Raw genomic sequence first — 26018 nt, 5'->3', positions numbered from 1 at the left:
CACAGCGCTCCCCACGTAAGGTCGCGAGGGTGGAGCCCGGCAGGTGAGAAGGAAATAGCCCCCAGGGGGCTTGCTGGGCCAGCGCCTGCTTGCAGAACGTCCTGCAACCACTGAACCCTGGGTCAGCCCAAGGGATGACCCAAATTTTGTTCCTTCAGGACCTGAGCACTCTGTGGGCCCATCATTAAGGAACTCCCTTCCTTTTTCCCAGTAAGAAGAACCACAGTGAAAACCCCGGGCTCCACATGTAGTCCACCTGGGCCCAATGTGTAGACTCAATTCAACTTCCCTCTGATGACTGAGATCAACATCCCCTTCTATGCCTGCTGGTTCAGTGGTATAAGGAACCAGAAATAGCCCGTCGGGGGAGGGGACAGCCTCGGCTTTAATTCATCGGAAGCATGACTGTGTTTCCTGATGGAGGCATTCCTTTCTTGGACACTAGCCCAAGGTCACAGGAAGGAAAGCAAAAATTCCTCCAGTGCATTCTTTCTTTGGTGTAATCATGGGAGGGGCCGCTCCCACCTCCATTGCTTGGTTCCTGGACCCATGCGTTTGGGCTGTGGGGGAATGACACCATATAATGCCTGCTGGGTCAAGGCATACACTACACCCTGGAGAATAGCACTTGAACCTTGCAGGGTGTTGGCTCTCAACCAGCACCATAACTAGTCTTCTACAGACCCTTCCACCATTCTCCCCAGCCAGCTGCTTCTGGGTGATGGGGCACATACATGCTAAGTCCAGGGAATTTCATGGGCTTGAGCTCTCTGCCACACTTTCTTCATCAAAAAATGGGTCCCTTGGTGGTCCACTGGCGGCCCAGTGGTTAAGACTTTGCCTTCCAATGCAGGGAGTGCGGGTTCAATCCCTGGTCAGGGAGCTAAGATCCCACATGCCTCGTGGCCAAAAAACCAGAAAACATAAAACAGAAGCAATATTGTAACAAATTCAATAAAGACTTTAAAAATGGTCCACATCAAAAATCTTTAAAAAATAATAAAATATTTTTTTAAAAAAAGTCCCTCAGTCCAAGGCAATATTGCTTCAGTTGCCATGGTGATGGATAAATAAAGCATTCTCTGAGTCCACAAATGGCAGTGTCAGTAGAAGCAATGCGGCTGGATAAGCAAGTCCTGACCTGAAATATACAAGGGCAAATCACTGTGCCTTCCATGATGAAAGAGGTCCTATATCTCCAGGCAACTGCCTGGTCCCTCTGGGGAACGGCACCATATTAGGAGCTCAGCGTGGGTCCCTGCTGGTGACAAGGTGGGCTCTCAGCCATCATGGAAACCAAGTCAGCCAGGCTGAGGGAAGTTTGTGTGGCTGAGGCCCTGCGTAGCCTCCATTCCCGCCTCCTCGGTCACTTGTACATGGACCCGTTGAGCAAGCACTGGGGCAGGGGAGGAAAGAGGCTGACGTCCTCAGAATAGGTCATCTTGTCCACTTGACACGCAAGAGCTTCCTCCATGGTAGGTGTCCTTTGGTGAGTATTTATTCTCACTCTGTGCCCATTCTGAGAGCTCCATCTGCTTGCCTTTCCCCCAGATCTCCTAGAAAAAGTATTCTTTCCAAGTCTCTAATCAGCTGGCCAACCTGTTAGCCACTGCCCATGAGTCAACATAGAATCAACATTTTTGCCTTCTGGAAGAATTTCTCTTCACTATGTCTTTCAGGGCTTCTTCTGAGTGTGTCTGTAAAGCCACAGCCATCCATCTCTGGCTGGAGTCACCACCCCAGGCAGACAAATCTTTAAATCAGGCACACACCTTTTCATCCTCTGTTGACTGATCACAACACTTCCCATGAGGGCATAGCTGTGGGTTTAAAAGAGTTGGTAATACAGTAGGAGCAGGTACCATGGAGTCTAAGTCACCTACTCAGGAAGCATCCTTGTTCCTTCCAGGTCTGTCAGGGACCAGTTTCACTTTACAATGGAATGCTGTGTGCATGTTTAAGATTTAGTAGATAAGATAACATCTATTTTATGATGGACAGCTTGAGTCATAGTTTCTTGGTATCCATGGCCAGGCATTAAGTCTCCACTCAGATCCAGTAGCAAGCCAGGAGCTCCCTTTGAAATGGAGAAGAGTTGTTGGCAGAAGAAGACATGGCCTGACTCCAAAACTCTGGGTGCACACACAGTGATTTTCCTATTGGGACTTGCTCCACAGAGCACCTCTGTCTGCCACACACACTAAAAACAACAGGTTCTGCTGAATCATGGGGTTTAAGTGGCAAGGCAGCTTGCATCAAAGCCTAGACCTGATGAAGAACCCATTTGTTCTCTGGGTTCCACTCAAAATTAGCAGTCTTAGTGGGTACCCAAGTAGTAAACGTGTCTATAAAATCCAAAGAAACCAATCAGGCAATGGACCTCTGTCTTCATGGTGGGCCTTTGTATGTCTGAAAATGTCTTTATTTCCACCTTCATTTTTGAAAGATATTTTTGCTGGGTATAGAAATCTAGGCTGGCAGTTAATTTTTTTCTTTTGGTACTTTAAAGATGTTGCTCCAATGTCTTTTCATTCACATAATTTCCAATGAGAAATTTGTTGCTCTGCATGTAACGTGTCTTTTTTCACTCTCTGGCTATTTTTTTTCTCTTTATCACTGGTTTTGATTATGATGTGCCTTAGTATAGTTGTTTGTTTTTTGGGTTTTTTGTTTGTTTGTTTGTTTTTTGATGTTTCTTGTGCTTGGGGTTCATTGAACTTCTTGGATTTGTGATTTATGGCTTTCATTGAGTTTGGAAATTTTTCAGCCATTATTTCTTCAATTTTTTTTTTTTTTTCTGTCCCTCCTCTTTCTTGCTCTTCTCCTTTGGGATTCCAATCCACATATTGGACCACTTGATATTGTCCTACAGTTCACTGATGTTCTGTTCATTTTCTAAATTCTTTTTTTCCTCACTGTTTTATTTTGGATAAGCTCTCTATTGCTATGCCTTCAAATTCAGTAACATTTTCTTGTGTAATGTCTAACCTGCCATTAATCCCATACAGTGTGTTTTTCATCTCAGAAAGTGTAGTTTTCATCTCTTAAAGTTCTCTTAAGTTTTTTAAAAATGTCTTTTATGATTCTATTAACTTTTTAAAAAAATTTATATACTTTATTATTTTCTTTTTTGGCTGCGTTGGGTCTTCGTTGCTGCGCGCAGGCTTCCTCTAGTTGCGGCAAGCGGAGGCTACTCTTCATTGCGGTGCATGGGCTTCTCATTGCAGTGGCTTCTCTTGTTAGGGAGCATGGGCTCTAGGCACGCGGGCTTCAGTAGTTGTGGTACGCAGGGTCAGTAGTTGTGGCGCACGGGCTTAGTTGCTCTGCGGCATGTGGGATCTTCCTGGACCAGGGCTCGAACCCACGTCCCCTGCATTGGCAGGCAGATTGTTAACCACTGCATCAGCAGGGAAGTCCCTCTATTAACTTTTTGAACATGTGGAATACAGCTATAATAACTGCTTTCATGTCTTTCTCTGTTAATTCTAACATCTGTGTAAGTTCTGGGTTGATTTTGATTATTTGCTTATTCTCTTCATTATGGGTTGTGTTTTCTTGCCTGTTTGAATGTCTAGTAGTCTTTGATTAGATACCAGACATTGTGATTTTACCTTTTTGGGTGCTGGATATTTTTCTGTTCCTATAAATTTTCTGGAGCTTTGTTCTGGGATGCAGTTAAGTTAGTTGGAAACAGTTTGATACTTTTGGGTCTTGTTTTTATGATTTGTTAGTAGGCAGATCTGGAGCAATGCTCAGTCCAGGGCTAGCTCCCACTCCCAAGGTATAACCTTCTAGAGAATTCTGCCCAGTGCTGGTGAATTAACAAGTTTTTCTAGTCTGACTGCTGCAAAACAACACTATTTTCAATGTATGTGAGCACCAGGCACTATGCCTGGTTCTTTCCCCAGCCTTGGGTAGCTTCTTTCTACACAAATGCTAGTCAGTATGCTGTTGGGTACTTGGGGGGACCCTCTGCTGATCTCCTGGGTTCTCTCTCTGTGCAGCTCACTCTTCTCTGGTACTTTGTCCTGAGCCTTCCAGCTGCCAGACTCTCAGCTCTGCTTCCTCATCTCAAGCAGCCCACGGGGCCCCACCCCAGTCCCCCCTCCCTGGATGGGCAGCCATGGGGATCACTTTTGTTTATGGTGGCTGAGGGATCACAGTCCTTTGTCATCTGGCTTCTAGCATCATGAAAATCGTTGTTTCATGTATTTTGACTATTTTCTTCACTGTTTCAGGTAGGAGGGTAAATCTGATCCCCATTACTCCGTCTTGGTTGAAAGCAGAAGTTAATTTGCATTTTCCTGTCAATAAGATTGAGCATATTCTCATATATCTATTGATCCTTTGTGTTTCTTCTTCGGTGCATACCCTTGTTCATATTACTTGCTTGTTTTTCTTTTGGATTACTTTCATTTGTTCTTAATGATTTGAAAGGGCACTTTTTAGTGTAAATGGCAGGACCCTTGCTCACACTGGTTTAAAGAAAAGAGGAAATTTTATTGTTTACGTAACAAAATACCCCCTGCTCCTTCTCTCTTTCTCTAGCAGGAACTGTGGCTGTTGGGGTGACGTCCCACCATCACAACATGGGCTACGAAGCAAGGATCAGCCACCTGCAGCCTGTGGGCCAAGTTCCTTTTTTGTAAGTAAAGCTTTTCTGGGGCACATGCTCATTTGTTTACATATTGTCTATGGCTGTTTTCATGCCGTAACAGTAGAGGCAGAGACTAGCATATGAAAAACCTAAAATATTTACTATCTGGACCTTGGCTGAAAAAGCTCACCTGCCCCTGGTCTAAAGCAAAAGACGAGAAATTCTCTCTCCCAGTTTTGTTTTGTTTTTTTTTTTAATTTATTTGGCTGCGCCGGGTCTCTGTTGCGGCACTGGAATCTTAGTTGCCACGTGTGGGATATTTAGTTGCAGCATGAAGACTCTTAGTTGTGGCATGCGGGATCTGGTTCCCTGACCAGGAATCGAACCCGGGCCCCCTGCATTGGGCCTGTGGAGTCTTAACGGCTGGACCACCAGGGAAGTCCCTCTCCCAGTTTTAGTATACAACATCCTAAAGGAGTTCACCGATTGGCCTGGCGTGAATCATACGGTGCCCCTGATCTGGGGTCGCTGTTGGGGGGGGGGGGAGATGGAGAGCTGACCAGCCGCCTTGGGTGACACGTCCACCCCCTGTGGCGGCCCCTCTAGGATCTCATGAGCAGAGTGGAGCCAGAACAAAGACTTACGGGGAATGGGGTTCAGGGGACAGGGGGTGCCAGGCAGACAAACACCAGACTGTCCAGCAAAGGGACAATGACCTTTGTCTGGTGTCCATGTACAAGGGATTGCTCAGTGAGCTTCAAAAGCAGCGCTCCATTTGGGGGCACAGTGGACTTGGGATGGACTCCCAGCTGGGAGAGAAGGCTCACGAGCTGCTTTGGAGGCAGAGCCAGGAGTGTGCTGCTGCGCGGGGACCTGCCTGCTCTGGAACATCTGTCAGGGTGAGGGGTGCTTCCTGTGGACAGACGTGAGCTGTGTGGACAGATGTGAGTTGCATGGATGGGTCATCTTAGGTCCTGTCCAGTGGTCTCCATGGAAGGGCAGAGGGTCCCCTGCAGGCACCAGATAAAACACCCACCCAGAAAAGTGATACTGCTGCCCAGAAGAGAGAATATCAGGGAACTGTTGGGGAGCCTGTGAATGTTCCCAGGAGAGAGGGGTCAGCCTACACTTTGCCAGATCAGAGGTGAGGCCATAGCCCTCCCCAGTGCCTCTCCGTTCCTCCTCTCTGGCAGCCGCCCCGGGTGGGTGGAAGCAGGGCCGAGCTAGCTGAGCGGCTTGCGGAAGGAACGAGGGAGACTGCTGAGCACAGCCCCCTTTCCCCAGGGTTCATCCCAGGCCCTAAAGGGCCCAAGGGTAAGATTTAAAGTTAAATCAGGTTCAAAGGTTTGACTCTGTAGACCTGGACATTCTAATTTCTGAACTGAGATATTGTTTGTGACTTGGTTACTGTATGTTGTACATGTTTCAGGGTCTGAGGCTAAAGCTAGGCTTAGTCTGGCTTGCAGTGTTGCAAAGACCAGAAACCCACCATACCAGCCTATGTAGGAGGAGTTTATTGTAAAGATACTGTTATGGACTGAATGTTTGTGTCCCCAAAATTCATATGCTGAAATCCTAACCCCCAATGTAATGTTTTTAGGAGGTGGAGCCTTTGGGAAGTGATTAGGTCATGAGGGTGGAGCCCTCATGAATGGATTAGTGCCTATTTATAAGAGGCCAGAGAGCTACCTCTTTCCCCATGTGAGAACACAGAAAGACAGCCCTCTGTAACCAGGGATGGGGCAGTCACCCAGAACCAGACCATGCTGGCATCCTGACCTTGGACTTCCAGCCTCCAGAACTGTGAGAAATAAGCTTCTGTTGTTTGTAAGGCACCCAGTCTATGGTACTTCGTTATAGCAGCCCAAAGTGATTAAGACAGACACAGAGGAACCTCATGGATGCCTGAGGACACTGGGATTCCCTGGTCTGGGGAACCCAAGACACTCTATCCATCAGCTGGCCACAGAGCCCCTAGTTTTAGAAATAAAAACTCTAATGCACAATACCAGCTACCAATATGTGAGCATGTAAAGCAAGCCAGGCACTGTTCAAAGTACTCTCTGGGTATTAACTCATTTAATCCTTCCAGAAACTCACTGAAATACTGGGGTAGGTCCTATTATTATTCTCTTTTTACCTCCGAAGAAATTGAGGCACAGGAAGATTTCTAGTATTCAGACTAATGGGCAAGACTCACAGGTATCCACTTAGGCAAGTGCTAAGAAAAACTACAGGGTGAGCTGGGGCCTGATCCAGCCCAGGCAGTTAGGCAAGGCTGCCCTGAAGGGACAATCCTGAAACAGATTGGGGCTGAGCACACAAAGTGAAGACGGTGGTCAGGGAGGGGCATCCAACGTGAAGGGCTTGGCAAGTGCAAAGGCCCTGAGGCAGGAGGGAGAAGGAATAGTAGAGGAACAGCAAAGAGGCCAGTGAGACTGGAGTCAGAGACTGAGAAGAGAGTAGGGACAGGGCTAGAGGGCTGAACAGGGCCAGGCGACCCTGCTGCGTCTGAGCATGAGAGAATATACTGTGCAAATGCAGACACAGTGGGAATGAAGGACGTTGTTATACGTACACTGGGACAAGGGCAAAAAATGGGGACTGTCCCAGACAAATTCAGACGTTTGATCACCCTACTTAAAAGCTAACATGAAGAATTTGGTTTTAACTGTAAAATGGCCACGTGGGCTGCTCGGCCTTTTTTTTTTTTTTTTTAATTGAGGTATCATACACATAAAGTGCATACATATTTAGAGTACGGTTTGATTAATTATGTACAGACCCATATACCAAGATGGGTCTGGTCAAGATACAGAATGTTGCTAGCCCCTCAGTTCATAATCCCCCCAAAGTATCCTCTAGTCTGACCTCTAACACCAAAGATTGTTTTTGCCTGCTTTTAAAAAACTAAGGTATAATAGATATACAGTGATATGCACTACTCTTAAGTGTACAGCTTGAAGAATGTTCCTTTTATATACTCCTGCATAACCATCACCAAAGTCAAATTACAGCACATTTCTAGAGGCCCAGAAGGCTCCCTCCTACCCTTTCCAGTCAATACCTCCCACAGAGGTAGACGCTATTGTGATTTTCTCTCCATGAGCCAGTTTTGCCACAGGTTCCTTTAGTGTTCCATCTTCGAACCTCTACCTGTCCCCTCATCTGCTCCACCTGGCTGCCCTGCTCCTACTGAAGCTCCCCCCGCCCCCGCCTCCCTTTCCCAGGTTGGGAATCCCGAACCCTGCATCCTGGCTCCCCAGCCCTCGCCCACCCCCATGGCCTCAGTGACCTCCCACGAGTTCTAGGCCGCCCCTCCTCTCCCGACGCCAAGGGTTTATTTGGGTGGAAGACATTCTCCGTCACCCTCCTTCCCCCGGCACACGAATAAACCCGCAATCTTGGTATAAGCAGGGACTCGCTAGGCAAACCCAGCCTGGAGACAAACAGCAGGCCCCTTCCTACCAAACTGCCACCCCAAGGCATCTGTTTGCGGGGAGGGGAAGGTGGGCAGTAGAGTCTGAAGCGGCCACTGCGGGTGCATCACGAATTCACGGGGCGCTGGGTAGCCCACGGGGGCGCCCCTCTCCAGCAGCCCCCGCCCTGTACGGGCCTCAGTCTCCCGCCCGTCAAGTTAGAAGAAGGCCGCCTTTTCCGTAAGGCCGCTCCCAACCCAGATGAGACCCGGTTTTAAAAGAGACAGCCGAGGTTGCCAGCGCTGCGTCTGCGGGACGGCCCTCGACGCTCACGTCAGCCCACCGGCCACGAAGCCCCCAGGGACGCCAGGGCCCGCGGCTCTGCTCCGAGACCCCGGGTCCCCTTCGGGAGGCAAGACGTGCACACGCGGGAGCGCACGCCTCGCACACAGAGGCCCAGTCCCTGACGCGCTCGCGCACGCCGCCCGGCCGCCCTCTGCGCACGCGCCTGCGCCGCAATCTCGGCGGAGCACTGGCTGTTCGCTCGCCCCGCCCCCGCCGGGCGACGCTCCCCTTCGACCCCGCCCGCCCGACCTTCCCAGCATCCCGAACCCCCTACGGCAAGCGGCGAGGTCCGATCCCGCCGGGAGCCGGGAGCCGGGAGCGCAGGGGCGGGGCGGCGCGCTGAGGTCAGCGCGGCGGCGGCCGGCCACGCCGTGGTTGGCTGCGCCCGCGCTGGCCGCGCCCTGGTTGGCTGCGGGCCGCGGGGCTGGGCCGCCGGGTCGGGGCTGGGGTCGGGATTCGGGCGCCGGCCGGGCTTGCGCAGCGCTCGGCTCCGCGCCGCTGCAGGTCGACGGCGGGCGGCGAGGAGGGTGCGGCCGCGGGCGGGGCCGAGGAGCGCGAGGCGGGGGCGGGCGGCGGCGCCGAGGGGAGGAGACCAGCCCATGGACCCGCGGGGCCCGGCGCCCCAGACGCTGCGCCGCCGGGACCGAGCCCAAGATGTCGGCCTAGGCCGGGGCGCGACGACGCGGACGGGGCGGCGACGAGGGGCCGCGGCTGCCGAGGCTTGCGGCCGCCGGGACGCTGAGGGCTCGCCCTGACGGACTGGCCGAGCGGGCGGCGAGAGGCCGGCGCGTTGGGAGCGGGCCGCGCGGCACCATGTCGGCCAAGGTGCGGCTCAAGAAGCTGGAGCAGCTGCTCCTGGACGGGCCCTGGCGCAACGAGAGCGCCCTGAGCGTGGAGACGCTGCTCGACGTGCTCGTTTGCCTGTACACCGAGTGTAGCCACTCGGCCCTGCGCCGCGACAAGTATGTGGCCGAGTTCCTCGAGTGGGGTAAGTGTGCGCGGGCCTGACCCTCGGCTCTGCGACCCCCGCCCGGTCGCGCCCTCCCCCCACTCCGCCCGCCTCCTCCCTGTCCTCGGGCTTCCGCTCATCCCGCCTCGTCACCGCTCCCAGACCCGCCGCCCCATCCCTGTCCGGCCGCTCCTGGCGCCCTCACCGCTTCGCGGCTCTCCATCCCGCCCTGCCCTCCTCTTTGGCCTTCGCACATCCGCGTTCGGCCGACCCGCCGCCTCATCCTGCCCCTCGGAGCCACATCCTCCGTTCCCACCCCCACCCCCGCGCCCGGCCATCGCCCCGGCCGCTTCCTAGATCCAGCCTCCGAGTCTGGATATCGTTTCCTGCAGCACTTCCTGGGATATCCGCCCCTCGCCCTTGGGGTCCGGAGTCCGCGTCGAGTTGCTTCCCCCCCGCCCCCCGCTCGCCCTGCTGGCTTGTAGGGGCAGCGGCGTGTGCTTTTTGCGTCTGCCCCCCCGTACGTCTCCTGGGAGCCCCTCCTAGGTGACAGCCTGCCTGCATCCCTTGGTGTCCGGGGCCTGAACATCCCTTTGACTGTACCACCTCTAAGGGAATTTTAAGGTTAAAAGCCTTATTTTGAATACGCTATGTGAGAGCAAATTGATTTTTTTCATTGTAGTTTTGCCAGACCCTTATAATATTTGGGGGCCAGCTGGAACTGTTAGTATATGGAAGTCACTTAAGAACTTTCTTCGTCTGATCTTTGCGTGCCTTAATCATTGGTCAACTAAGCTAGTATGCTTTATTAGAACAAAAATTTGATTAAGCTACTTAATGGTTAGAATCTCAAGAACAGCTACACGTGTAAAGTGAAATCTTCTTACATTCTCTCTCTCTAACTTGGACATTTTGTCAAGATCCTCAGCCTCATATAAAAATACTGAGAAGGAAGATGCAATGTTTCTGTTCAGGGTTCAGGCCAGATTTATGAAAATCTTATTCTTGGGTCATGTGTGTCACTGGACTAGGGCTGTGCAGTTTGACCCAGTAATTTCTAACCTTTGGGGCTGATAAAGCTGATATTGACATGAAGAAACAAACAAATGTAGTCCATAGTGAGGCCACGTACTCTGCCAAAATGGTAATTAGAATTTGGAATTTTGTTTACAAAATAAAACTTAAGTTGCGATATTCTTTAGAGAGCTTCTGTTTTTCGCTCTTTAGTGGAATTTTAATGTCTTGTGAGAGCAGCAGTAGAAGGAGGCCCACAGCCCCAGGACAGCCTGTTATGCTTTATTTTGGTGGGGTCCACCTTTCTTGATTATATACGATATCAGTAAAATAAGAGTACTATTCATTTCCTGGGGTCGTTTATCAGTGACATGATTTCCACCTGAATGATTAACTGGCTTCACGGTTGCTTTGAGAGTGAAGTCCTTGGTGCCTGTTACATCCCAGCCTTCTGAGTATCCTCTTTGCTGTTCTTGCTGAGCGTTTGATCTTGAAATCCAGTTTCAAGATCAGGTTCAACTCAGTGCTTGGTATGTGAGTAAATGTGTGACTGAAAAGCGGAGGCAGAGGGAAGGTTGAGTTAGCAGGTAAGGTGTGGTCCAGCTAGCCTCTGGCCTGGGGACCTGCAGTGCCTCGGAGGGGCTTATCCTGAAGGCTGGGTGCCCTGTGGAGCAGTGGTCCTTCCTTGTGCAGCCCCCTCACCACCAGACGGTACCAGCCACTCTGTGAACTGGTGGGCTTCACTGGAGGAAGCTCTTCTCTGCATGTGCGGAGGTCTTATGAGATTTGGGTTTTCCAAGTCTAGGTAGAAGCTGTGTGCTGTAATATAGAAATATTTTGAAAATTGTGTGCTGGCTCTTTGGAAATTATGATTACAAATAAATGCATTATTCTAAAGAACTCAGTCTGCACAGAACTTTAAATTACAGAGAAGAATGTACTCTAAGGTGGCATTTTCATGGAATAGTAATATATTTTAGAAGCAGTATTTCATCTCATGTGTGTTAACATACGCACCGATGTAACTCCGCAGTGTGTATTACTAGTTAGGATGTGTGTGCAGTCATTATTTAGTGTTACTTGGAATGCCCAGTCATTGCGTTTGGAAAGCAAAGAATGGTCTTTCAAGTGGAATTGTTTGCGGAGCATTATTAGGTGCCCTGACTTCCAAGTGGAATAACTTCTGCTCTGCTCAAGAAACACATACATAGGCTGTCAACCTGCGGATCGTTGAGTTTTTGGATTTACACTCTGCCTGATGTTTGAGACCTCTGATGTGTTGAGTCCTCTCATGCAGAGGGGCCAACCTTGCTAGGTGTCTGTTAACAGTTATGTAGAATTCTTGAAACTTAGTGAAGAAAAATAGCCGATTCAGCCCAGATTTGAGACTTACTGGGGAATCTTTGAGGAAATTTGGAAACTATAAGTAATAAAGATTTTAAGTTTTAGAAGGAGATTTTCTTATTTCCACAGTGGTTGCTTGGGACAAGACTCATCCTAGGCTTCACTGTAGATTTTGCCTTTAATTTTCCCTTGATTGTGTTTATAGTTTGATTAGTTTTCTCTATGAAATACAGGACCTTAATTAAAAGTTGGAAATACCCTGCTTCGCATGTGTATTTCTTTAAGCTATTTTTTAAATGCAAATTTGATACCGTTTGAAGCAGAGCATATGAAACACTTTGAAATTTCTACAAGTAAACAGCAACAAATATGGACAACTAAATGAGGTGAAATTGTTGTTTTTCATCTTCGTTATATAAACATACTTTTACATGTCTTACAATTTTTTTTTTCGTGACTTAAAAATGATGGCTCGTATTCTATTTGGACAGAGCTGATGTTTGAAATCCCAGCCCATTGGCATTGGGTGGACCACAGTGGCCCTCTGCTCTGACCCCCATGTGGCCTGCAGACCAGGTGTGGGAGGCCTGGAGCTCGCTGCTGGGGCAGACCTGAGCGTGGGTTTCCCGATTCCCACCCAGTCCAGGGCATCGTCTCTCGTTGTGCCACCATGCTTCCTCTATAAGGGCTAGAATTAATCTTTGTAGCCCTCTGTTTAATTTCCTCATTGGTGATTTTTCTTATTATGAAGGAAGTGGTACCTTCTCAGAGTTCACCTTCATCTGTGTGAATTCCTGTAGCTCTTGGCCTGGGGATGCTCAGCCCTAGGTGTTAGTGGGATGACTACCAAATTTAATACGTTCAGGCTGAACTGATGGTGCTAAACATCTCAAGATACATTTTAATCTAATGGTTTCTCCAGATAGAATTTTTTAAATTAATTAATTAATTAATTAATTAATTAATGGCTGTGTTGGGTCTTTGTTTCTGTGCGAGGGCTTTCTCTAGTTGTGGCAAGTGGGGGCCACTCTTCATTGCGGTGCGCGGGCCTCTCACTGTCGCGGCCTCTCTTGTTGCGGACCACAGGCTCCAGACGCGCAGGCTCAGTAATTGTGGCTCACGGGCCTAGTCGCTCCGTGGCATGTGGGATCCTCCCAGACCAGGGCTCGAACCCGTGTCCCCTGCATTGGCAGGCAGATTCTCAACCACTGCGCCACCAGGGAAGCCCCCAGATAGAATTTTTGCATAACATGGGAACACGTTTTTTAAGTAACAGATATAAGAAACAGATCTTTTGAATGATAAGATCCAATTTGTAGGGGAATACTGGGATTGTGTAATAAAATTTAGGTTAACATAATTTGGATTTGTAAATAGGTATTTGAAATGCGTGGTGATATTGACTACAAGGCAAGTGATGGAACAGCTGAAACCATTAAACATTAACTGGCCAGCCTTACTTTTTCTCTCTTAAAACCTCCTCCATTGACAGTTGGGCTTTGAAGTAAACAGCAGTGTCTGTGTTAAATCTAGACTTGCAATAAGTAAAACTGGAGTTGGAGTGAGTTGTTCTCACTTTGAGATACCACTGTGTGAGCTACCTGAAAAAGCTTATGCTGTGTGGTGAATTGCTCTTCAATTGCAAATGCAGGTAAGGTAAAAACTCAGAAAGCGCCGCAGGCAGTGTTGACAGGAACGCCCCTTGCCTTTGCCCTGCCTCTTGTTGCAGCACCTGACGCCCTTGGAAATCTTGTCCTGTCTGTGCTGACGTCTGTGATGCTGGATAAACATGCGAGCAAACAGGACTGTTAATTTCAAACCATATTAAGTACAGCAAAGCTATTGAATGCTTTTTTTGGTAAAGAGGCAAAATGTGTTTTTTGAGACTAGTAAAGTAAAAGGATCATGCTAGAAGAGACCACATATAGATTTTTTACCCTTTTTTTAAAAATCATAAGTGGTAAAATGGGGCTTCCCTGGTGACGCAGTGGTTAAGAATCTGCCTGCCAATGCAAAGGACACGGGTTCGAGCCCTGGCTTGGGAAGATCCCACATGCCGCGGAGGAATATGGTAATTTTTGAAGGCTTTATTTAGACTTAAAATCTACCAAAGAACAATTAAACAATTAGTATCTATTTTATTTTATTTTTTTAAATTTTATTCGTTTCAAATAAAACATACTATCTATGAGATGAAGGGCACACTTTATAGTATGATTTTAAATAATCTGTGTTTCATATTAGATTTTTGCCAGTAGGTAACTGGCAGCAAAATTGTTTTCAGATTAAAACTTTGCAAAAAGGATCAATTATATAATAGACTTGAAAAAAAATTTTTTTTAAATATTTTATTTAATTTATTTATTTTGGCTGTGCTGGGTCCTAGTTGCGGCACGCGGGATCTAGTTCCCAGACCAGGGATCGAACCTGGGCCCACTGCATTGGGAGTGCAGAGTCGTACCCACTGGACCACCAGGGAATTCCTCTATAATAGGAGGCTTTGGATTTTTGTTATCTTTAGGAAAGAATTAGAAATTTGAAGAGAAATTTGAATTGAATTATATAATTTCTGTTCTTATATTGGAGCTTCTTTGGAGACGTAAGGAATTTACTCTTCAGGGGGGAGTCCTAACATTTACTGGCATGATGATGATTCCTCTAGCCTCCAAAATCACGGAGTCATGGGTTTGAAAACGGTTAGGAGTTTGAGAGATCCCATGATCTGCCCTCCACCCCCATCTCCCCTCTCCTTTGGGTAAACCGGGCTCTGGACGTTTTCCCTAATCATTTCTGAGCAAGTAGCCCTCTCACCAGGGTTCCTCTCCTTCATGGACCCATGGTCAGCCCTGGGCCTCCTTGCCGGCACCTGCTTTGAAATGTCTTAGTTTTATTGTAACCTTTCTTTTCCCCCCCATTCCCATTATCACTGGCCTAGCTGAAGCTCTCAAGCCCATAGACCTAAATTAAAGCCTTTCTCGCTTGAAGATTTAAATATTTCTGCCAGATCAGTCTTCAACACTGCTTTTCATTTCATCACTCCCACTTTTAAAACTTCTACAATGACTTTGTATTCTGTTGCCTTAAAAAAATCAGGTCTGGGGGCTTCCCTGGTGGCGCAGTGGTTGAGAGTCTGCCCGCCGATGCAGGGGACACGGGTTTGAGCCCTGGTCTGGGAGGATCCCACGTGCCGCGGAGCGGCTGGGCCCGTGAGCCACAGTTGCTGAGCCTGCGCGTCTGGAGCCTGTGCCCCGCGGCGGGAGGGGCCGCGATGGGGAGTGGCCCCCACTTGCCGCGGCTGGAGAGGGCCCTCGCGCAGAGGCGAAGACCCAACACAGCCATAAATAAATAAATAAATAAATAAATAAATAAATAAATAACCCCCCCCCCCAAAAAAATCAGGTCTGAAATCCATGGTCCAACGCTGGAATTTAACATTGACCTAAGGGACTTCCCTGGTAGCACAGTGGTTAAGAATCCACCTGCCAATGCAGGGGATGAGGGTTCGAGCCCTGGTCCGGGAAGATCCCACATGCCATGGGGCAACTAAGCCAGGGCGCCACAACTACTGAGCCTGCGCTCTAGAGCCCGCGAGCCACAACTACTGAGCCCATGTGCCACAACTACTGAAGCCCACGCGCCTAGAGCCCATGCTCTGCAACAAGAGAAGCCACCGCAATGAGAAGCCCACGCACCGCAATGAAGAGTTGCTCCCGCTCACTGCAACTAGAGAAAGCTCGTGGGCAGCAACGAAGACCCAACACAGCCAAAAATAAATGAGTGAATGAATAAATAAATAAAACAAATAAACCTAAAAAGATACGACTAATCCTAGTTTTAGAGGTTGAGATTAACGGCACCTCTGACCATATCCTGTGGGGGTAATTTTCATTAAATACACTTTTACTTTTATTAAAGTAATGCATTTACTCAGTTTTAAAAGTCAAGTAGTTCTACAGAGTTATTCAGTATAATGCAAAACAGTAGTCCCTCTACCAGCCAGCCCACTCTGGGTCTAACTTCTAAGCAACCACTTTTTTGTTGTTGTTGTGTTGGGTCTTTGTTGCTGCGCTTGGGCTTTTTCTAGTTGCGGCGAGCGGGGGCTACTGTTCGTTGCGGTGCGCGGGCTTCTCATTGCTGTGGCTTCTCTTGTTGTGGAGCACGGGCTCTAGGCGCACGGACTTAAGTAGCTGCAGCACGTGGGGCCAGTAGTTGCGGCATGCGGGCCCTGGAGCACGTGGGCTTCATAGTTGTGGCACGCGGGCTCCGTAGTTGTGGCACACAGGCTTAGTTGCTCCGCAGCACGTGGCATCTTCCCGGACCAGGGCTCGAACCCCTGTCCCCTGCATTGGCAGGCGGATTCTTAACCACTGCGCCACCAGGGAAGTCCCTAAGCAACCTCTTTTAACTCTTCTGTTTCTCCTTATTATCAACTGTCTTATGATCCCATTGAACTGCCAGTAATAGAGAACCAAACAACAGTGACTTAGAATCAAGATTGAATTCTATTTCATGTGACACTGTTGGTAGTCAGTCCAAGGCTAGGAAGACAGTCTCATTCCAAGAAGTCTTCAGGGACCTGGGCCCTTTCCTGCTAAGTCCACTGTGTGGTCTGATGGGGGCCCTCCTGTCTACACTCCAGGCAGAGGGTGAAGGTGTTATGTGGATGGGGAGGATTCTTGGATGCTGATGGTCATCTGTTTAGCAGTTCCTGCCTCAAATTTCATGCATCTAAATAGCATGCTTGTACTGCTAATTTCTGATTTGCCATTTTATATATTATCTGTTAACTTCCTACTGTGGAAGAGAAGGCTATGGAGCTTTACATGTCTTCTTTCCTGCACTGCCCGAAACACACACACCCTTCCTTTCTCTCCGCTTTTCCAAATCTGGCTATCTAATAATTTTTGTTTAAATTGATACTCAGTGTTTGTTGTTATCATTGGGTAAACATTTTAACAGCTGAGCCACATAGGATACAGTTAATTCACAGTCTGCTAAGACAAGGAATTATTTTTGTGTTAATTGGAATGAATTATTTTTTCTCTCATTTAGCATGGATGCCAATGTATAGTCATGAATTTAGTCCAGGCTTCTAAATAGAACTCCCCAGTGCAGTCAGACACCTCGAGTAATCGCTCACTTTTCATCCCTTGTAGAGCCCTTCATTTTCCTGTTCCATTCTAGGCTGTTTCTTCTCTAGGCCTGCTACTTAGCAGTCATCCTGGGATTTCTCTTCATTCCTTATGGGAATTCTTTTTGTGCCTCTTCTGTGTTGAATGGGAATTCCTGGATCCTGTGTCTTATATTCTAGTGGCTTCCTGAGAAAGAGTTCATCAGAGAGAAATTTTTTTGAGACCTAGCCTGTCTGAAAATGCCTTTTCTTCCCTCACAATTGAATGGCAGTTTACCTGGGTATTGAATTCTAGGTTACAGGTCATTTTTCCTCAGAAGTTTAGAAGCTTTACTCAGATGTCTACCTACTGTTGTTGCAAAGGGGAAGCCTGAGACCATTGTGATTCCCACGCCTTTGTGAGACTTGTTCCATCTCTGGGAGCTTTCAAGGTCTTTATTTATCCCTAGTGTTCCTTGGTGGGTCTTTTTGGTGGGGACACTTGGGTCCTTCAGCTCTCCAAAACTTTTCTGTATTATATCTTTATGATCTCTGCTTTCTTCATTTTTGCCTTTTTGGTTGCCTGTTATTCATATTTTGGACCTTCTGGAGTTTTCTGCTAGTTTCCTTTCTCCTACTTTTTTCCATTCGTTGATCTTTTGCCCTTATCTTTCTGGGAGAGAGCCTCAACTTTGTCTTCTAGTCTTTACATTGAGTTTTTATTTCTGCCATCATATCTTTCATTTCTAAGTGTTTTTGTCCTTAGTATTTCTTTTTTTTTTTAATAACATCTTGTTTTTGTTTCATGAAGGCAATCATTTAAAAATTTTTCTCTTTTTTTTTTGTTGATTTATGTGCATACATTTATGTTATACAGACATTTTCTTTTGTTTCTTGTGCTGTCTCTGTTTCTTCCGAGTCCTTTTTATCCTGTTTCCTACTTTGGTCTTTGTCTTTGCTGTCAGAAGCTCTTCATCAAATGTCTGGTGATTATTGGCTGTCTTCCATAATTATGCTGGACTGATTGGAACTCTCTGTGTGCACAAACTTCAAATGTTGAGTCTCAGCATTAGAAGTCAGATGGGGACGTGGCTCGTTTGAGGGGCGTTGCCAGAGTTGTTAAAGTAGTTCCTCCTCTGGGCTGTCAGTTTCCCCAGAGTGGGGTTTCTGGTCTCCTGCCTAGATGGTGGGGAGAGTGGTATATGCCCAGCTGCCAGCTTTCTGCGAAGGTGGGGTGAGGTGGAGGAGGGCCATTGGCGGGGATGGGGGTGGGAGGAGGTCTGAAGTATAACTTCTTCTTCTGCAGACTTAAAGCCAATTCTGTTTTCTGTCCATTATTGTTTAGCCTTCAAGATACTAGTGCTGCTTTATCCCTACTTCACTTTCACTTTTCTAGCTTTGCTAAATTAGATGCCACTTGTCCATTTGCTGTCCCCACTGTGCAAAATTGTGTTGACATTACTACAGTAGACAGTATTCTGCTGTCATCTACTGTCATTCATTCAACAAGCATTTTTTAAGGACTTAAGAAGTGCCAGGCACTGCAGTGATGACAAAACAAAATTACCGTTCTCTGGAGCTCATGTTATCCTTGAGGCTACGTCCCACTGTAATCTATGCTATCATTTTATGAGATTTCCAGATGGTTCAGAGATAAGGGTGTCCATACACTGGAGGTAACTGAAAGGTACCCTAGTTTTCATCTCTAAATGAAGTCAGAGTGTACAGTTGCTGTTTCATTTTTTTTTGGACGTATTCTCTTTGTTATATTTACTCACTTATTAGAAGGGTTCCTGCATAATTAGAAGGAAGAAATGGAGATATGGGAGGGCAAGTTTTTTTCTAGTAATTGTACAACACTGGAAGAGAGAGAAAGGAGAAGGGGTAAAAGGATGTGAAGAAGGGGGACTTGGGTGTGTTGAAAGCAGAAGAGTGGGTGCCTGAAAAGTGGTTGGAAGGAGGGCTGGGGAGGCACCCTGGGTGAGCATAGGCGTGAAGCAGGAGTGTGCCTGTATGGATAGGTAACGTGGCGATGTTTGAATTGGGTGTTTGTGACTCAGGGACCCGGTGTATAAACTTTGTCTTTCTTGAAGTGACACAGAGCTGATTCTGTTTAACTCTAAAGCTTTTGGTATGTAGGAAGAAATCACCACTTGAAAATAAAGAGCAGAATAAGAAATGTTCTTGCCAGTCATGATTTTATAAAAACATAAAAAACAGAAATGAAATCCAAAGGTAAATAGACCTCCCTCGTTCCTTAAAAAACTAAAAATAGAACCACCATATGACCCAGCAATCCCACTACGGGGCATATACCCTGAGAAAACCGTGATTCAGAAAGATACATGTACCACAGTGTTCGTTGCAGCACTGTTTACAATAGCCAGGGCATGGAAGCAACCTAAGTGTCCATTGACAGACGAATGGATAAAGAAGATGTGGCACATATATACAATGGAATATTACTCAGCCATAAAAAGGAATGAAATTGAGTTATTTGTAGTGAGGCGGATGGACCTAGAGACTGTCATACAGAGTGAAGTAAGTCAGAGAGAGAAAAACAAATACCTTAGGCTAACGCATATATATGGAATTTTAAAAAGCGGTACTGATGAACCTAGTGGCAGGGCAGGAATAAAAACGCAGACTTAGAGAACGGACTTGAGGGCATGGGGGCGGGGAGGGGAGGGGAAGCTGGGATGAAGTGAGAGAGTAGCACTGACATATATACACTACCAAGTGTAAAATAGCTAGCTAGTGGGAAGCTGCTGCAGAGCACTGGGAGATCAGCTCGGTGCTTTGTGACCACCTAGAGGGACAGGATAGGGAGGGTGGGAGGGAGGCTCAAGAGGGAGGGGATATGGGGATATATGTATACATATATATAGCTGATTCATTTTGCTGTACACTAGAAACTGACACAACATCGTAAAGCATTTATACTAAAAAAAAGTTAAGGAAACCTAAGCACTCAAAAAAAAAAAAAAAAAAAAAACCAAAGGTAAATAGACCTCCCTTACCAGGACACCCAAACTACATTTTAAGGCTGTTGCTCTCTTGTACTTTACCCCTGTTCGTGTGAAAGAATTGAATTAAAAACATTGAGTTTCTCTGATTTTGTTTTAAAAATTTAAATCAGAGGACTAAATTGATTTTTAACATATTATTTTAAACTTGAAATAGCATTTATATTGATTCTTCATTATTGAGAAAGATGTTGGTTTCATAATTAATGGGTTTGCAGCAATCCTTAAAAAATAATTTTGCAGCTCAGATTTGTTTCTTTTTTAACCCTAAGTATTTGGAGTCAGATTGTTGAAAACTCTTTAAGTATATTAACAAATTACCTTTTTGATGTACCTTTAAATGAATCTGAGAAAATGTGATGAAGCATTGCTTTCAAATATGTAGGATATATTGTCTAACTAGCAGCACTTTGGGAAGTTACTAAGAATGCTCTATTTCCAGTTTCACCAGTTAAGGTGTCAAGGGTAGCATTTATATTAGACTGTATTAGGACAAAAATGTTTCTCAAAACCTAAGGTATTATTATGGTTTTATGTAATCAAAGTGATAAGCCAGGATATATTTCTTGTACAAGTATATAATTATTTTTTAAAAAGCAAGATTTGTGTTTATGAAGTTTTGATAATCCTTGTGAAATATGTTAAGAGGGATATTGAACAGAAACTGGATGTCTATCAACAATGTGAGAGAAACTTAAATCGAATTACACAGCTAACTGATTAAGTTTAGTGAAAAAGAAAGGTTTCTCTGCCATTTACAATTACCAAATGATTTCTTTTCTTTTTTCTTTTCTTTCTTTTTTTGTAACAGTTTTGAGATGTAATCCACATGCAATTTACCTATTTAAATTGTAGAGTTCAGTAGTTTTAGTATTTCATAGAGTTGTGCAGCTATTTATTTCCACTTTCATCACCTTAAAAAGAAATCCTAAACCCTTTAGCTATCAGTCCCAACTCCTTCCTTCCCTCACCAGCCCCAAGCAGCCACTAATCTAGTTTCATTATATATTTGCATATTCTGGACACTTCCTATAAATGGAATTATATAATATGTGGTCTTTTGTGATTGGGTTCTTTTCACTTAGCGTAATGTTTTCAAGGATATATCTGTATTTCATTCCTTTTTATTGCTGAATAATATTCTGTTATATGGATAGTCCATATTTTGTTTACCCGTTCATCAGTTGATGGACATTTGGGTTGTTTCTACCTTTGAGCTATTTTGAATAATGTTGCTGTGAACGTTAATGTACAAGGTTTTATATGGACATATGTTGTCATTTCTCTTGATTGTATACCTGGGAGTGGAATTGCTAGGTCATTTGGTAACTCTATGCTTAGCATTTTGAAGAACTGCCAGATTGTTTTCCATAACAACCGTCCCAGTTCACATTCCCACCAGCAGCAGTAGGGTTCCAGTTTCTCCTCATCCTCACCAATGCTTGTTATTATTTGTCTTTTTTGTTCTAACCATCCTAGTGTGTGTGAAGTGGTATCTCATTGTGGTTTTGATTTGCTTTTGCCTAAAGGCTAATGATGAGCATCTTGTTTATTGTTTATTGGCCATTTTTATATGTTCTTTGGAGAAATGTCTGTTCAAGTCCCTTGCTCGTTTTTTTAAATTGTGTTAAAAAATAAATACAATTGTTTATTTTGTTGAGTTGTGAGAGTTCTTTATATATTCTGGATACAAATCCTTCATTAGACGTGTGACTTGCAGATATTTTCTCCTATACTGTAGGTTGTCATTTCGATTTCTTAATGGTTTCCTTTGAAGCACAAGTTACTAATTTTGATGAAATCCAATTGAACTTTTCTTTTGTTGCTTTTGGTGTCATATGTAAGAATCCATTGCTAAATCCAGGGTCACAAAGATTTATATCTGTGTTTTCTTCTAAGAATTTTAAGGTTTTAGCTTTTACATTTAGGTTGTTGATCCATTTTGAATCATTTTTTATATAAGGTGTGAGATGGGCGTTCAAATTCATTCTTTTGCATGTGGCTATCCTGTTGTCCCAGCACCATTTGTTGAAGAGACTGTGTTTTTCCCATTGAATAGTTTTGGCACCCTTGTCACAATCAACTTACCATAAACATATGGTCTTATTTCTGGGCTCTCAGTTCTCTTCTGTTGATGTATATGCCTATTTTTATGTCACTACCACACTCTCTTGATTACTGTTGCTTTGTAGTAAGTTTTGAAATCGGGAAGTTTGAGCCCTCCAACTTTGTTCTTTTTCAAGATTGTTTTGGCTATTCTGGGTTCCTTGAATTTCCATATGAATTTTAGGATCAATGTGTCAATTTCTATAAAGAAGCCCTCTGGGATTCTGATAGGGATTGCGTTGAATCTGTAGATCAATTTGGGGAGTATTGCCATCTTAATATTAAGTCTGCCTATCTATAAACACAATATGTCTTTCCATTTATTTAGATCTCTGAATTTTGTTTTCAAAAATATTTTGTAGTTTTCAGAGTTTAACTTGTTTTTACTTTTTTACTGTGGTGAAGTACATATGACATAAAATGTGTCATTTTAACTTTTTGAGTGATCATTTAGTTGCATTAATTCCATTCACAATGCAAAGTATAAGATTTTTACTTATTTTGTTAAATTATTTCCAAGTTTGTCTCTTTTTAAATGCTACTGCAAGTGGAATTGTTTTCTTAATCTCATTTTTGGATTGTTCATTGCAAATTTATACAAATACAATTTTTTTTATAGTGATTCTGTATCCTGCAAAATTGTTTAACTTGTTTATTAGTTCTAATGGTTTTTTAGTGGATTTCTTAGGGTTTTTGTGTACAAAATCTTGTCACCCATGAATAGAGGTAGTTTTGTTTTTTCCTTTCCCATTTGGATGCCTTTTATTTATTTTTGTTGCCTAATTGTCCTGGCTAGAACCTCTAGTACAGTGTGGAATAGAAGTGGCAAGCGTGGGCATTTTGTCTTATTCCTGATCTTAGGGAGAAAGCGTCTAAATCTTTCACCATTAAGTATGCTGTTAGCTGTGAGTTTTCATAGATGCCCTTTATTAGGTTGAGGAAGTTCCCTTCTATTCCTAGTTTGTTGAGTATTTTTATCATGAAAATTTATTGGATTTTATCAGCTGCTTTTTTGCATCTGTGGAGATAATCATGTGGCTTTTGTTTCTTATTCTGTTGCTATGGTGTATTACGTTTAATTGATTTTTGTATGTTGAATCAACCTTACATTCCTGGGATAAATCCCACTTGGTCACGGTGTACAATTCTTTTTCTGTGTTACTTCATTTGGTTTGCTAGTATTTTGTTGAAGATTTTTGCATCTATATTCATAAGAGATAATTGGTCTGGAGTGTTTTTCTTTCCTCATATGTCTTTGTCAGGTTTTGGTATCAGGATAATACTGGCCTTATAGAATGAGTTAGGAAGGGTTCTCTCTTACATTTTTTGAGAGTTTGTGAAAAATTAATATTTGATTCTTCCCATGTTTGATAAAAGTCACCTATGAAGCCATCTGGGCCTTTTAATTATTTTATTTTAGTTTTTGGCTTCTCTTTGTTGTGGAACATAGGCTCTAGGCATGCGGGCTCAGTCACTGTGGCTCGCGGGCTCTAGAGCGCAGGCTCAGTAGTTGTGGCGCATGGGCTTAGTTGCTCCACGGCATGTGGGATCTTCCCGGACCAGGGCTCAAATCCATGTCCCTGGCATTGGCAGGCGGATTCTTAATCACTGCGCCACCAGGGAAGTCCCTGGGCTTTCTTTGTGGTTAGTTTTTTGATTACTAATTCAGTCTCTGTAGTTATTATAGATCTGTTCACATTTTCTGTTTCTTCTTGAGTTAATTTGGTAGTTTTTGTCTTTTTAGAAATTTGTCCATTTCATTGAGGTTAATTTGTTGGCATACAGTTGTTTGTAGTATTTCTTAATCCTTTTATTTCTGTAGGATCTGTAGTAGTGTCCCCTCTTCCATTTCAGTTCTAGCAATTTGAGTCTCTCTTTTTTTTTTTTCTTGGCCAACTTTAAAATGGTTAAAATGGCAAATTTTACGTTACATATATTTTATCTCAACAAAAAAGTAATTGCAAGTAAAGGTAATTGAAATCCATCCATGTCGTTGAGTGTAAGTAACTATAGCTCATTCTTTCTGGTTGCTGTATAGTAGTCCACTGAATTCGTTTCCCACAGTTTATCCATTCATTCAGATGGACATCTGGGTTGCCCAGTTTGGGGCTGTTAATGAAGAGTGATGCTGCCAGAAATTGTTTTGGTTTTTAAAATTCTCCAGAAAGAATGAATGATTTTTCTAAATCTAGTGCCTCTCTCCAAACGTTGAATTCTGTAATAGTTTGTGGAGGGTGGTCACAGATGGTCCAAGTCACAGTTCTTTGTAGCTTAGGATTGTCCCTCATACCAAGTATTAAAAATATCAGAACCTATATCACAGAAATTATATTTGGCTAGTGCTATTTTTATTTTAAATAATGTTAAAATTATAATAATGTATGCTCACGATTTAATGAATTCAGGCAGTATAGAAGGGTATGTTATAGAGGTAAAAAAAGTCTTCTTCCCCTTAGTTGTATTATAATTTTTTTACTTCTTTTTAAATTTTAGAGCCTCTTCTAGAATTTCCATTAAAATTGAATATTGATTTGAAAGATTTTTTAACATCAAAATATATTTCTATTTATAGTCATTTAAAATTTTTCATAAGAAATTAATGTTAGAATATGGTTATTACATATATCAAGAGGATTGTGATTTTTGTCTTTGATAGACTATTAATTTTTATTGTTTATATTAATATACATAATGCTGTTGAATCATTCATACATTGCCAGGATAAAGCACACTTAGCCATGGCATTTTATTTTCTAACCGCACAGTCAAACCTGTTGTATTCATGTATGGTTTATTAATTGAAGAGGAGTCTGTAGTTAGTGGTTTTAACTTTTATATGTTGTCTTTGGAATATTTTGGTATCAGAATTATGCTAAGAAATAAGATTTTTTATGAAAAATTATAAAGCTTTCAGTCTTGTGTTCAGGAATATTTTTACAGAGTGAAGAACTATCTGAATACAGTGGCTTTCAGTGGGGGATATTCTTAGACAACTTTCAAACTTAGTATTCTGTTGGGTTTTCTGTCTCTTTTGGTTGATTTTATAATTAATATTCCCTAAGAAGCACCATTCATTTTATCATTAACCTTTGGTTTATTAACATGGAATTGTACATGAAATAATTTAACTGCTTTTCTTTCTTTTATGCCTGTGGCTACATCATTTTTAGTTTTCTCTCAGGAGTTAATTAGGGGGCGTTACCAGCGTTATGTCGTCAAAGTTTACAGCATTTATGTTATGTTGTGACTTACAGTGAAGTCTTTTTCATTCTGTCTAAGTTGGTTGTAAGAATTGGAAACTAATGAATAGAATGTATAATGATTTTAGGTATGTAACTGTTATTCACTGTAAAACCCAATTGTGTGACTGGACCCAGGGAGAAGGCACCTGTCCTGTGCCTTGAGCAGGAGAGTCATCCAGATGTTAGCATTGAAGAGCCCCTGGACTTTCTTCCTAACTTCCTTTGCTGCTTCTGGGCATACTTAGCTGCCACCGTTTCTTATTGCTCACGTCACTGTTTCTTGGATTCTTTTATTTTGTCAGTGAAATGGACAAATTCCTAAAAAGACAAAAACTACCAAATTGACTCAGTGATTTGCTAGAGTCGTTTCATGGTGGGGGGATATATATATATATATATTTTTTTTTTAATTTATTTTTTAAATTTATTATTTACTTTTGGCTGCGTTGGGTCTTCATTGCTGCGTGCAGGCTTTCTCTAGTTGTGGTAAGTGGGGGCTACTCTTCTTTGCGGTGCACGGGCTTCTCATTGAGGTGGCTTCTCTTGTTGCGGAGCACAGGCTCTAGGCATACGGGCCTCAGTAGCTGTGGCTCGCGGGCTCTAGAGCGCAGGCTCAGTAGTTGTGGCACACGGGCTTAGTTGCTTCGCGGCATGTGGGATCTTCCCGGACCAGGGATTGAACCCGTGTTCCCTGCATTGGCAGGCGGATTCTCAACCACTGTGCCACCCGGGAAGCCCCGAAATGTCTCCCTCTTGAAAAAGATATTGCTTCATGATCATGGTGAGGTGCTGGGTAGAAGTTGGCTGTAATTTTTTCTCTTTCTGAGGATACTAATTAGAATTTTTAAAAGTGTTCTCCCTGATTT

At 44.3% G+C, this 26018-nt stretch overlaps 1 protein-coding gene across 2 annotated transcripts in view; it reads left to right on the top strand.

Annotated features, from left to right (window-relative positions):
- The first annotated feature begins 8792 nt into the window (after positions 1 to 8792).
- Positions 8793 to 26018, top strand: part of CDC42BPB (CDC42 binding protein kinase beta) — a 111756-nt gene continuing 94530 nt past the window's right edge. The window contains exon 1 of one of the 2 annotated variants that reach the window (XR_003622797.2): positions 8793 to 9349. Coding sequence is in view for 1 of the 2 variants with exons in the window: in XM_007176190.3 (XP_007176252.2) it covers positions 9175 to 9349 (175 nt within the window). In the remaining variant the exon portion in view is untranslated. The remainder of the gene's footprint in view (positions 9350 to 26018) is intronic. The other variant, XM_007176190.3, reaches the window with a different exon arrangement.

This window comes from Balaenoptera acutorostrata, chromosome 3, assembly GCF_949987535.1.
Source record: "Balaenoptera acutorostrata chromosome 3, mBalAcu1.1, whole genome shotgun sequence".
NCBI lineage: Eukaryota > Metazoa > Chordata > Mammalia > Artiodactyla > Balaenopteridae > Balaenoptera > Balaenoptera acutorostrata.
Note: the sequence above shows the minus strand (reverse complement) of the source record. Positions and strands in the feature narration are given on the sequence as shown.